We start from the raw sequence: 13,585 nt of genomic DNA on the forward strand, positions 1-13,585 counted from the left end.
TCACCTCCCAACATCACCGCAGCGTCACCGCCCAGCATCACCGCAGCATCACCTCCCAACATCACCGCAGCGTCACCGCCCAGCATCACCGCAGCGTCACCTTCCAACATCACCGCAGCGTCACCGCCCAGCATCACCGCAGCATCACCTTCCAACATCACCGCAGCCTCACCACCCAGCATCACCTCCCAACATCACCGCAGCATCACCTCCCAACATCACCGCAGCCTCACCACCCAGCATCACCGCAGCATCACCTTCCAACATCACCGCAGCCTCACCACCCAGCGTCACCTCCCAACATCACCGCAGCGTCCCCTCCAAGCATCACTGCAGCTGCACTCCCCAACAAATTCTGTGCCCTCTCACATCTGTCATACTGAAAACTGGCCATGGAAACATTTATCCCTAATATTTATCATCATCATCGGCTGACACTTTGTATTTGTAGCCTCTTCTAACACATTGAGGTGTATTTATAAAGAAGTGAATCTGCCATTCACTGAAGGTGAATCTTTCAGGTGCATGTTTTTAGATAACAGTGAAATGCCAATGAATGTTGGGTGATAACTTACATCACATGGAAAAGATTAGAATATATTTCCCAGCAGATTTGGATTAAAACATTTTCACTAAGAAGACAAAGCAAAAACTGATTCCTCCAAAGCAGAGATGATGTGAATAATGCAGAGACCAATATTCACCCAGAAATTAACCTGTCCCAACCATCGGAGGAATTCTGGGTACCTGAAGATTAGCAGAGTGAATGTTTAATATTTTTTTTTAGATGAATAATCGTTTTCTTTTATTACGGTTCATCGGATATTATTGCAATGATTTGCTGCCTCATACAGATGAGTGGGACCAGCTCTGCCCTTTTCAAAGATGGCTGCCAGAGCTTACCGGAGATAGTGGTCATGTGACAGATGATGTCATAGCACAAATCACATACATGCACACACTTTCATTGGCCAATGTCCATCAAAGCCTCAAATACCCCACAGTACCAACCCCCCCCCGCCAGGATGGGAAATGTTGGTGTAATGTCCCAATTTTTGCTACAATTTTGGCAAAACCCAAAAAATTGGCTCTATTGGGCCCCTCTGTGTGCAATACATCATGTTATAGATGACATCACAGCAGGATGGGACACAGGACAGGATGAGCAGATTGGGGTGGATGGTGAGAGAGTGACACAAAAATGGAAACCACACTAGCTGTGCATGCTGATTATTTTTAAAGAGATCCTTTGCAATCATCCCATTATTAATATTGTTATTATTATTATTATTATTATTATTATTAATAATAATAAACAGAATATATATAGCGCCAACATATTACGCAGCGCTGTACATTAAATCCCATAATAATATATGCCCATGTACTGTATACCACCATGGTGGATGTGATGTCAGCTGCCCCAGCAGACTCGGAGCTGTTGTTCTATAGTATTCCCCTAAACATCTTGATATATGGTTATACAGGGAAGTGAGGGGAGGAGCAAAGGAGCTGGGCCAGCACAAGCAGTAATCAGACACTCCCATAGGAGGAGGGGCTATGACATAGGAGGAGGGGCTTCCTCCTCCATGGTAATGATTTTACCTGCCATTGTTTGTTGGTGACAGGGCCTCTTTTTGCACATTTCCTGTCCTGATTGGACGGATCTGTTATCTGGAATTACCTGCCGGCTGTCACCACTGACAAGGCAGCATGGCATGACTCACATTTCACCACCCGCGCCCACCGCGCCACTCTGCACACCAACCATCGGCTTGGCGGCAGAAATCCCCCCGATGGTTGGTTGCCATGGCATCTGCTGGAATTCATTTACCAGGGAATGAAAACAGATTCTCCCTGAACTGCCATTAGGATGAAATTAAATCAGCTACTGTCCCGGAGCCGGCCTGAGAATTAAATGAAACCCCCCTCTCCCCGCTGCGTGCCAACCTGCGATATAGAAACTGGATGAAAAGATGTCAGAGATTCATCTGAAAGATTAAATGAATCAATTGAATCCCTGAAATCCATTCCAGGAGAATCAGAACCAAAGGGCTACAAAGTCTTGTCATTGGCAACCTCCTGACCCCGGGCAGCATGATGGTCTCTCTGCAGAGGTCCAACATTCCCCCGCTGAGCCAGACTTCAATCTGCATAGTCCACGCTCCCTGCTGAGTATTCAGTTCCAACTCTGGCTCATCAGGGGCTGGACCTCTTCAGAGAGATCGCTGCTTCCACACAGAGAGGAAAGGTCCTTCTCTGCAGCATGCTGGCAGGGCTCAGGCTTTTCTACACAGGCTGTAGCTGCTTCCTGATGAAATCCAATGGCCAGGCTTTCCACCCCCTTTGCATAGATCGGCATACCAGCCAATTAGTATGAAGGAGGACATCAAAGGTGGGATTCACATTTCTAATATGACAGGTCCACTTTAATAGCAATCAGGCAGGCAAATACAAGGAATGAAGTAGGAGTGATTTCCCATGGAGGAGGGGGTGGGGCAGAGACACCTTGAAGGGGGTGACTCCCTGCAGCGTATTCCCTATCAGCTGATTGCAGTCAGGTGGTAAATCATTTGATCAGCTGTTGGCTCAGCGCAGAAAGGGTTAAGCCTGGTCAGCAATAATGCGGCGGCGAGTACTTTATAATCCGCCTCCCGGTGAGACGCAGGTGATGGCGGAGTTCAGCTGAAATATTAATGCTCCGCTATTAATAAACCAAAACCCAAATCTGGGGCGACAGCAAAAACGTCCTCATTATTCCCAGCTGAAAGAATCTCATGACAGCCAATCACATCTTCCGGTTCATAGCCATACCTGCCCTAGAAAAATGAAAGGAAGACTCTGATTGGGTGCAATCAGGAACAATGGTGATTGGCAGAATGTTTGCACCTTCCATGTCTTCAGATGCAGCGGCTGCCTTTTACCCTTCACCTGGTGATCCTGCCATGAATCATATTATAGGGCCACAGTGGGTGGCCCTAGGCCAGGGCTACAGAACATATTTCCTCCCTGTACAAATAAAGCGCCACCTGCAGGCCAATAAGCTGCAGCACACACCAAAAATGGGGTCCTTCTATAGAAATGTGGGGTCCACAGGTCTGCACCCCAGCTTGAATTTATTACAATATAACTGTGTTATTGGCACAATCAGCAGGTGGTCTGGGACTGTTGCCTTCTATGGACTACAAATGTCAAGTGCCCCCAGTGGTGGGGGTTGGAAGGGCATGCACACATCCGCACAACGCAGCGTATATCCAGCATGCAGTAACACCGCAGTGCATGGATGACTTTTCATTGGCTGCAGCACAATGCATGGAGGTCCTGCGCATTCTGTGTGCTGAATACATGGAGGGACTTTTATGTCTTTACCATGGAATCTCCGCCATGAAATGACAATAAGACAACGCATGGAAAAACATGCGTGTGAATGCAGCCTGAGGCCTCTCCACTGTGGTAACGCTTAGCCGCCCCCATAGTCATGAGACATAAAACAGACAATCAGAGCACAGAATGACCGATTAAAGCTTCTGCAATAAGAACTGTCGGAGTGGTGGTCTCACCAATCACATTCAGAGCTGCACAGGACAGCCACAGGATGGAGGTGAGAATGCAGCTGATCTGCAGCAACACAGACAGTTTATATTTCAGGCTCCTCTATTAATCACCTTATAATCCAGCAGGGAGCGCATCTGCTCGGCGTCCAGCTTGCTGACGGTGTCACCGACTTCCTCCGGGGCTTCCACCTTCTGTGATGGAGAATCAGAAATGTTTATAAATGTTATCACAGACACAGTGAGAGGAAAGAGTACCTGTCACAGAGTGGTCACCAGAAATATACAGGGGGCATTTATTGCAGCAGTTACTAAAAGTGAACCCGTCAGAGCACTGACATAAAGAGGGCCCCTGCCCAGAGCAACTAAACCCAAAACAAAAATATCTTCCCCATCCTTATATATGTGCTGGCTGCATTTGTTTTATTTATAACTGATGATCCTGCCAGTAACACACTTCCTCTGTAAGGAAGACAACCCTCCCTCACTGGCTGGTATGCAAGAGCAGTGTGGTCACCCTAGGTCAGGACTATACAACACCTCCCCCCTCATATTATACAAGGAGGATGTTCTGTAGTCTTCATATAATAGCATTGTGATAACATTCAGGAAGACAGAAAGAAGAATTCTGGTGACCCCGTAAAATATCATTTGGGGACATTTCCTATTAAAGTATAACCCCATCATTTTATATTAAGCTCCCCCTGTACGTACCACGTTGTGCACGGGGAGGCTGTCTGTGCTGTCTTCTTTCACCACCACATCGTCACTGCGCCCGGCGTCCAGCGCTTCATCTGCTGCAAAGTTAAAAAGACATATTGATGTTAAAGTGGAACTCCAGCTGGGTTTTTCTGGGTAGTGTAATACCCCTGGCAGGTTTTTTATTAGCAGCCACTTCCTGTGTTCATGCACTCCAGTGACACCGGCATGGCATTTCTCTGGGTGTGATGAAAACAGTGAGCCCGGGTGACAACACAGCAACCTGCCAGAAACACACTTCCTGTCCTAAGGTGGCAACACTCACCGTACTCTGAGCAGCGTTGTCACCCTGGGCCCTTCAGGTTTAGTAACAAAGATCATCGCCCACTTTCCTCTTCTTTATGGCAAGTGGGGGAGGTGTTCTGTGCTCCTTATAGAGAACGAAGAACAATGGAACTGATAGGAGTACAGCACAGGAAGTTATTAGCTTACCGAATTAATGTCAGGATCAACAGGTTTTATAATTAACAGAGAGAGGAGCCAAAAATACGTTTATTGTTGGGGATTTATGAGTCAGATTTCAGGGGTAAAAAAAAACAATTATCCTCATGGAGTACCCCTGCCCCCATGGAACGTGATGCCACCCTCCTCAACCCTATAGAAAGGGGTGTCCCCTCCTTCACCTCCATGGAATGCAGCGCCCCCTCCCTCATCTCCATGGAATAGGGTGTCCCCCCTTTTCACCCCTATGGAATGCAGTGTCCCCCGCCTCACCCCTATGGAATGCGGTGTCCCCCCCCCTCACCCCTATAGAATGCGGTGTCCCCCCCTCTCACCCCTATGGAATGCAGTGTCCTCCCCCTTACCCCTATGGAATGCAGTGTCTCCCCCACTTTCACCCCTATGGAATCCGGTGTCCTCCCCTCTCATCCTCATGGAATGCAGTGTCCCCCCCCTCTCACCCCCATGGAATGCATTGTCCCCCCCTATCATCCTCATTGAATGTGGTATCCCTCCCACTTATCCTCATGGAATGCAGTGTTTTCCCTCTCACCCCCATGGGATGTGGTGCCCCCCCCCCTCCACCCCTATGGAATGCAGTGTCCCCCCTCCCATCCTCATGGAATGAAGTGTCCCCCCTCCCTCACCTCTATGGAATGCAGTGCCCCCCACTCTTACCCTCATGAAATGTTGTGTCCCCCCCCCCCCTTACCCTATGGAATGCGGTGTCCCCCGTCTCATGCTCGTGGAATGCGGTGTCCCCCCCCCCCCAATTATTTATTATGTTCTGCACTTTTGTTTGCTGCTCCCGTTGTTCCCTACCTGCAGCCAGCTCTCTGTTACTCCGAGCCCATTGGCTGCCTCGGTGCCGGAATTTGGACCAGGGTGGAGCCGGAGCCGCTGGGATCTGACTTACAAATAATTTCGGTATTTAGGAAGGTGGAGGGAGACGCTGAGTTTTAATTATCACCGAATAATTGATCCTCCAACCTGCTGATCTCCCTCAATAATTGTCATGGCGTAGTTACAGCCGCGTGTCGTGCCAATGAGAACATTTCATTCACCATCACATTCTGTTCACCGGTGTAAAGGAGAGGTGCCAACTGCTGGCACTGCGCCACACCTGCAACTATTTCTAAAGATTAATTCATTATTACTGCAAAGCGCAGCTGCTGCTCAATATTCTCCTGCCAAATGGTACTCAGCCATACCGGCTGCCAAGGCATGCTGGGGATTGTAGTCCCTCAATGTGTAGGATTCTGATGGGACCATCTCAGGCAGAATTGATATTTCCTGGGTCTGTACCCAATATGAGGGGTCCCTGCCATCCCTGGGCTGAATTCCTGGGTCTGTACACCTGCTGTGCTCATTATGAGGGGTTCCCAACATTCACATCACAAGGGCCCAATCTGTTTATCTGGTTTTTTATAGAACCCCTTCAATAATATCCACAAGTAACAGTATATTAGTGAAGTAAAGATAACAGACTGCTGATCCAGGGAACATTGCCTCATGGAATCGGGAAGGAATTTTTTACCCGGGCCTTCCTCAGGATCAGCTATGTCCATAAGGATTTATATCTCGGATATTATTAATATTAATATTATTATTAATAATAAACAAGATTTATATAGCGCCAACATATTACGCAGCGCTGTACATTAAATAGGGATATGTTTATTTCCCTAGTGGGTGAACTTGATGGACTTATGTCTTTTTTCAACCTGACCTACTATGTAACCTCATGGTCAGTCTGGACACAGCAAGGATGATACACAATATAAAAATAATACCACTAATTAATGTACAGCGCTGCGTAATATGTTGGCGCTATATAAATCCTGTTTAATAATAATAATATGTAAAGCTCCACACTATATAGAAGATGGTTGAATGACTTCCTCAGCTCTAAGTTTATCTGGCCCCACTGGCGGCCATGCTTCTGTCACTGCGGTGCATTATGGTGTTGCAGCACAATGTTATTCTCCTACATCATTTACAGAAGGTCTGACTGCATTTTGTTATATTCTATATTTTGTAATTGGCATTTACATTCACAGTTGCATTGATAAAGAATATTTTGTGCAGGTAGTAAATGTGTAATCTGTCCTTGGTAATGGTGTCTGATAGCAGCCTAGGAATCACACATCATTAAATGGAAGGAAAGATAATCCACATCGGCGAGGTCATCTCATATGGCATGCCATTGTTTTCTCTCTCCTTGTGTTTTCATGTCATATTAAATTGGAGTTTATCTTTGAACAAATCATTCTGTTTTCTTCATTCTTGTGAAATGAAGACGACTCTGCTGTTAGCCTGAAGTTCAGGAAACTGACTGGTTATAATTATGTTTTCACTGCAATTACCAAGAAACAATTTATCTGCAGTTCTGAGAGCTGACAAATCCTGAATACAAACATAACCCTTAAATGTGTAAGAAACAAGATTATTGTTACCGAGCCGAGAGACGAGAAGAGAGACGGAGGAAAGAGTGAGCCATAACCAACCAGTGCCAACCAAGGACAGAGCTTGGAGGGTGCAAGGTAGGACAATGCCCAGGGCAACCACATAATTGCCCCCAGGAGCTCACAGCTTCCCCTATACCTGAAGGGCTGCACCTCATACAGACAATTTCAAGTATGGGATGCATTAAAGTGCTGGAGACTGCGGCCTTGCTATGTCTGATCGCCAAACTATATACCAGGAGACATGGGCACTGCTTCCATAGTCCAAGGAAATGGTACAAGAAACTGCTGCCAGGCCAGAAATAATGGGCAGAGACTTGACCAAGATGGCGGTCAGTGCCAGCCTTTTGCGGGCAGTAGTCACATGACACAATGAAGAACCTACGAAAGTGTCCCCCTAAACCAATAACCCCCAGACGGAAGTTAGGTATTTGTACTTCATACCTTGTGAACTTTCCTCAGAGAGACAAATAGAGACCTCATCATGCCGATCGTTCTCTTCCACCACCCCGGCTATGGGGTCTTCTGTAGGTGTCATAGAGGAGGAGGAGTCCTGGTGCTCCGGGAAGGTTGCTGGACCTCCCCTCGGAGGTGGGACTTCAATCCCCATTAGCCGATATTTTCTCCGCCGGTTCCCGATCCATGTCTGCAAAAAAAGAGAGAAGCGATGTAATTCAGTAAACCAAAAATAATATTCCCGGTATGGTGGTCTGAAGAATGGGTTCAGTGGCACCAATCAGATCTCCCAATACAGTTCTAGCTGTGTCCTCATCCCTGTAATTAAGAGAAGTTCCCTCATTACTTATTACATTCTCCATAAAATATTTTGCAGGGAGAGAGAAGAACCCGCCGCCTTGCTATGGTGGCCACTCAAAATTTACTCCACTAGAAAACCAATTGTAATTCCCATACTGGATTCCTCAGCAACTGAACCAAATTGGTTCCCTTTGCCCTTTTGATTTATTTCTATTCTACCCGAAGGAGCAGAATGAGGCCTGAGTAACAAGGACGCATTGGTGAGGCTGGGTTCATAAACGTGGACTAGTGAGGGGTCATTGTACTACTCAGCAGAATGAATTGGGGTCCTGCCCATCACAGAATAAAAATGGATCCAGTCCACAACCTTTGCATGGTAAATCCGATTTACTACACTGGGAGGGGAAGCTAATGTCAATACATTCTGGGCATGTCATATACAGCAAAGAAATACAAGCAATATACAGCAAAAGCATATACAAAAGAAATTCCTAAGCTCTGGTTAGTAACTTTGCCATAGCTATGAAGATGTCGTCAGTCTGCTGCAGGCAGAGAGAAATGTTTTCTCCTCTTGTAAAGATATCTCAAATCAAAAATTGAGGGGCTGAACGCTGTCAGGCAATGGTATATACAGCACAGCTACCAGGAGTAACAATGCTAAACCCTAAAAAAAATCTGAAAAAGATGGCTCTGTCCTTCACAAGCAGATGAAAGCTTTTTCTGGTGGAAGTAATGTGATCTCTGTGAGTGGTAACAAGTATTTATGTGACATTGACACACTCCTTGCATGGTGCATTAAAATATGTAGAGTGCTAAGGAAGCATTGCCTCACAAGCCACCATTAGAACCACATGTGGCTTTTAGTTGTGAGAAATAGCTGTGGGCAATGCATCTGCCCCAGGGCCACCTGCCAGCCAGTAATTGACTGGTTAGCACACAGCAGAGGATTCTAAGTGCACAAAATACTATTTTCGCCTCCTAGAAATAAAGAGAATAGTGGCCGCCCAGCAGTGGACGATGCAGAGAAATACAATGCTAGCCAATATTTTCCCGGATAGTATGGATGCCTCTCCCCCTCCATGGATGGCGGAATTCTCACCTGGGGTCTGCGTTTATATTTAGCTGCACAGACAGAATGAGTAAGTGGATTGCAGTGCGGCTATTTATTATAGAAGAGCTGAGATCTATTTCAGGCCTCTCGTCAGGCGCTGCGCCTGATGCAATTTTAAAGGGCTGCCTGTGGAATTCATGCGTCTGCCAGAGCAGCTGGCGGCCTGCAAATCTGTTTTACAATCGCTGCGCAGCAGTCTCTGCTATAGCAGGTGCCCCATTAACCCTTCCCTGGTCCAGGTAAAACATTTAAAATATTATGGACAGTGCAAATTATTTATTTCAGTGATGCCCCCGGCCACTTTTATCTGGGCGCACCACCCAGCACTTTTTGGTAACCACCCGGCTGTTTTTGGGTAGTTACTGAAGAGTCGGGTAACAATACAGAGGCTGCCACCCATCTACAGCTTCTGCCCACTTGGCTTTAAATCATTTCTAGGAAGAATTCTGGTGCTATACATTCACTTTATATCATAGAAAATGAATGCACAATTGCTGCTTCAATCAAATGTAGCAAAAAGACCTTCTTATAACAATCTTCCATCAATCATAGGGAATTTAAAGATTAAATTATAACCGAACCGAAGACTGGAGATTTCCTAGGAAAAATTGAATTTAAAATAAGGAAAAATAAACAAAGTCACGATTTATGGAACTGATAAAGGACCCACCGCTGACTTCTATCTTTCACCTTTTAATGACCTAGCTTTGTGTTTTGGGATGATTAATTTGTTATTTTTGTACATCGCTACTGTATATGTAAAAGGGCAGCATGGTGACCCAGTTCCCCCATTTACCTATAAAGAAAACCATTATCAGGAAAAAGTGGTTCCCCGACCCTTCCTACTCAATTTTCCATACATCCGCCCCAGTTACTCCAATGTTTGGTACCTTTCTCAATTTCCAAGCCTTCTCCCCCGCCTTCCCTTTAATACCCCCATTTTCTAAAAAGAAAACCAGTACAACAAAAAGATAATTACCCAACTTCGGCCCCCTAATTCTCAATCCAACCAAACTCCCAAATTCTCTCCATTTCCTCAACTCCCCCTCCCTAAGTTCCCACCCCCCACAATGGGTTTTTTTGCCCCTATTCCCATATCTCCCTCACCCCAATTATCCAACCCTTTCCTTAGTTTTCACCCCCCACAACGGCTTTCTTTGCCCCTATTCCCATATTCCCCCACACCCTCCGCCATTGTGTGTCCTCCTTACCCTCACTATCTCGCAGTCCACGTTCAGCTCTGTGGCCACGGCCTCTATCTTCTCCCGACACACGGAGCCCAGGCTGGTCATGCCGTTGTCCCAATACTTCTTCAGGGTGGCCAGGTCATGGTCACTGAACTGAGTTCGATCCTGGAGCTGCTCAGACACAAAGAGAGATATTTAGGGGATCCCCATTCATGACATTGATACCCCACACTCCGCCCCACCACGGGTTCTGTCAGAGATACCAATGACAATGTATCTGACCAACGCCATTGAACATTTTGGAGGTAAGCTCCTGCTAGAAACATGGAGGATGTCGTTCCTGACCTCACCTTGTAACAAATGCTGGTTGCCTGGCTGTCATTTCTAACAATTCTGCATATTGGGAATTTCGGTGTTCATGGACTGATTGCTCATTCTGGATGGTGATTATCCAATCGGCACAGTGGCCAGGTAAGATCTGCAGGCAGTGAGAGGCCTCATATTTTTCTCATGATACAGAGTCAGATGAGTGATCAATATTACACGGCCGCAGATCTCATTAAAATGCACACCTGGCATTCCAAAACGCAGCACAGAGATGTGAGAACAAGAATCCCACTGACATCACGCAGTTCTGTGCTTGATCTGAGCCGCTGGACACCGATCTCAGTTCTGCGTGATGTGTGCAGATTCCTCTAGGAGGGAACTCCGAGCCAGAACATAGCAAGTTATTTCATAATTAAAAATGATAAAAAAACGTGTGGTTCATGCAGTTCAGCCTTTTACAGCTCTGGGGTAGAAGAAAGCAAAACCACAACCCCTAACATGGGTAACAATTACACCATTTTGCTGCTGAAATCCCAGGCAGTGGTAATTTTACTCTGTGGACTACAAAACATCTCCCACCTATGTTATGAGCAGGTGATCTGTAGTCCATATCAGAGGAAGCAGCCTATAGACATATATACAAGGTGCACATTTAACCCAGTTACCATATATTTTACAGTAGCCCCATATATCCCTGAAAAATGTCATATGAGGTCTTCCCACCTCCTATCCCCCTATAGATTGCCCCGATTCCAGAGTGCTCCATAGGATGAGCGGTGCAGGGGCAAGCACTGATAATACACAGCAATATTTACTCACATGGCCCTGTTAGTGACCCCACTATTAGCACCGAGGGTGGCCAGACAGAAGTGGGCCAGACACCTGTATGTGTATTAATGCTTCCCTACTGCTATGACTATGGGGGGCAAGGGAAGTAAGGGGGGGACTGATCCCCTGTAATATTGGGGAGGGTAGTAGAGGGTATTAAAGGAGAAATACTCATTATTGGTGACTACCACTGCGAATAAAAAGGAGGGGAGGTGAGAAAGTAATGGGGGAAAGCCTAAATAAAGTTAAATAGAAATATAGATGAAGAGTCTTCTAGGAAGGAAGGAGCACCTCATCAGTCAGCTGCTGCTCCTATTACAGGATGGGGAGGTTTCTGACCATATTGTATTGCGTCTGGCGTAGCCAAGAAAAGTGAGCTTTAGCAATCAGGCTATACGGTCTGCCAGGGTATTAGAATCTCAAGAACTACTGAACAGAACTGAAATCAGCTAAGTAAACAATTATCCTGTGTGTTTTTTTGTTTTATTTAGTTGTTGCCTGGAGTTGCTCTTTTAGGTAAGTTAAGCCCCAATATCTTCCTAATTTATATTATTCCTCACCACTGCCTCAAAGGTTCAATGCCACACTCCACATAAAACCTTTATGGATGACCAGCAATGCTCCACCTGATCCTCTTCTTAATTTCACCTGTTTTGTGAGGGTCTTCGATGCTACCTACCAATAAGGCCGGTGTGCCGCCTCACATTTTGTGTGCAACCCATTGGTGGATCTCAGTGAGCTGCTCACCGCTTCAAAGGTTCAATGCCGCACTCCAGCCGCGGGTGCCACATAAAACCTTTATGGACCACCAGCAATGCTCCACCTGATCCATCTCGGACACGTTTCACCTGTGTTTTGTGAGGGTCTTCGATGCTACCTACCAATAAGGTCGGTGTGCCGCCTCACATTTTGTGTGCAACCCATTGGTGGATCTCAGTGAGCTGCTCCCCTGATGAACCTTTTTTTGGGGCGCTGCAGTTCCAGTGCACTATGTAGAAATATTTTAAAGACCTCAATAAATGCGTCTGCTGCAGACACACTGATGATCCTCAATTTCTGATCCGCTCTCCATTTGGGGAATATTCATTAAATCCTAAGGGTTTATTAAACAAGAGTTTACTCCTAAAACAGCAGAAATATTGGAGGGCGTTGGGGAATAAACCTCCATTCCCAGGCAGAGTTCACACATTAGGAAAGCTATGGGGAGATTCTTCAAAGGGGAATATGGAAATGAAAACCAAGCCCAAGCTGAAGGGATTAACGGAGGACTTGAATCATAAATCATTTTATATTTTTTGCTGTGCTGATTTAACCAGTGCAATGCTGCTGGTATTTGGGGAACATCATTGCAGCACCAAGATTCTGGCCTAAAGTCCCCAAAGAAGGACAGCAGTCCCTTTAAATGATCCAATTATTAAATGCTTGTGCTCCATGAAAAAACATGAGAATGAACTGTTAGGGCAGCCCTAGTATTGGCCTTATCACGGAGGAACAAGAGGTAACTGGGGAAGACATGCCCATGGGTGGAAGAATTAGGTCAGAGAAAGGTGGCTCTATTAGAAAGTGGGTAAAATATGGGGGTAGGGATATAAGGGTCGGTGATCTGTGGATTTGAGGTGGTGAGGGTTAGATAAAGGTGGGTTGTGAGTGGGGATGAAAGGTATGTCCATGGTCATGGCAGTAAAAGGTGGAATTATAAAAGCAGTATGAAGAACAGCTTCACAAATAATGAATGATCGGGCTATGGGCAGGATGTGAAAGAATGATCTGCAGATATAGGATGGAAAGCAACAGATAAAAGAGGGGTCTGTGTTTGGAGGATGAAAGATCTCTGGGTAAAGGATGAAAAGCAGATCCATGGGTAGAAGATGAAAGGATGATATATGGATACGTAGAAGGCAGATCCATGGATGCGGAAGGGAAGTATGAAATAAAAGAGGGTTTTGGAGAAAGGATGAAAGGCAGCCCTAGGCGTGGGGAATAAAAGGTAAATCTATTGGTGGAGAATGAATGGAAGGTCTATGGATAAAATATGATAGGTTCGTCAATAGGTGGGGAATGAATGGAAGGACTATGGATAAAGTATGATAGGCTGGTCTATGGTGAGGGAATGGACGGAAGGTCTATGGATAAAGTATGATAGGTTGGTTTATGGTGAGG

The 13,585-nt window shown here is 45.9% G+C and overlaps 1 protein-coding gene across 4 annotated transcripts in view; it reads right to left on the reverse strand.

Moving 5' to 3' along the window:
* The window catches only part of HDX (highly divergent homeobox), a 34,264-nt gene that overhangs the window by 940 nt on the left and 19,739 nt on the right, over positions 1–13,585 (reverse strand). For all 4 annotated transcript variants that reach the window (XM_072429586.1, XM_072429588.1, XM_072429587.1 and 1 more), the window contains 4 exons: positions 10,295–10,441; positions 7,661–7,862; positions 4,266–4,348; positions 3,666–3,746 (listed from right to left, as the gene is read on the reverse strand). In XM_072429586.1, the coding sequence (XP_072285687.1) occupies positions 3,666–3,746; positions 4,266–4,348; positions 7,661–7,862; positions 10,295–10,441 (513 nt within the window). The remainder of the gene's footprint in view (positions 1–3,665; positions 3,747–4,265; positions 4,349–7,660; positions 7,863–10,294; positions 10,442–13,585) is intronic.

Source organism: Pyxicephalus adspersus, chromosome Z, assembly GCF_032062135.1.
Source record: "Pyxicephalus adspersus chromosome Z, UCB_Pads_2.0, whole genome shotgun sequence".
NCBI classification, from domain to species: domain Eukaryota; kingdom Metazoa; phylum Chordata; class Amphibia; order Anura; family Pyxicephalidae; genus Pyxicephalus; species Pyxicephalus adspersus.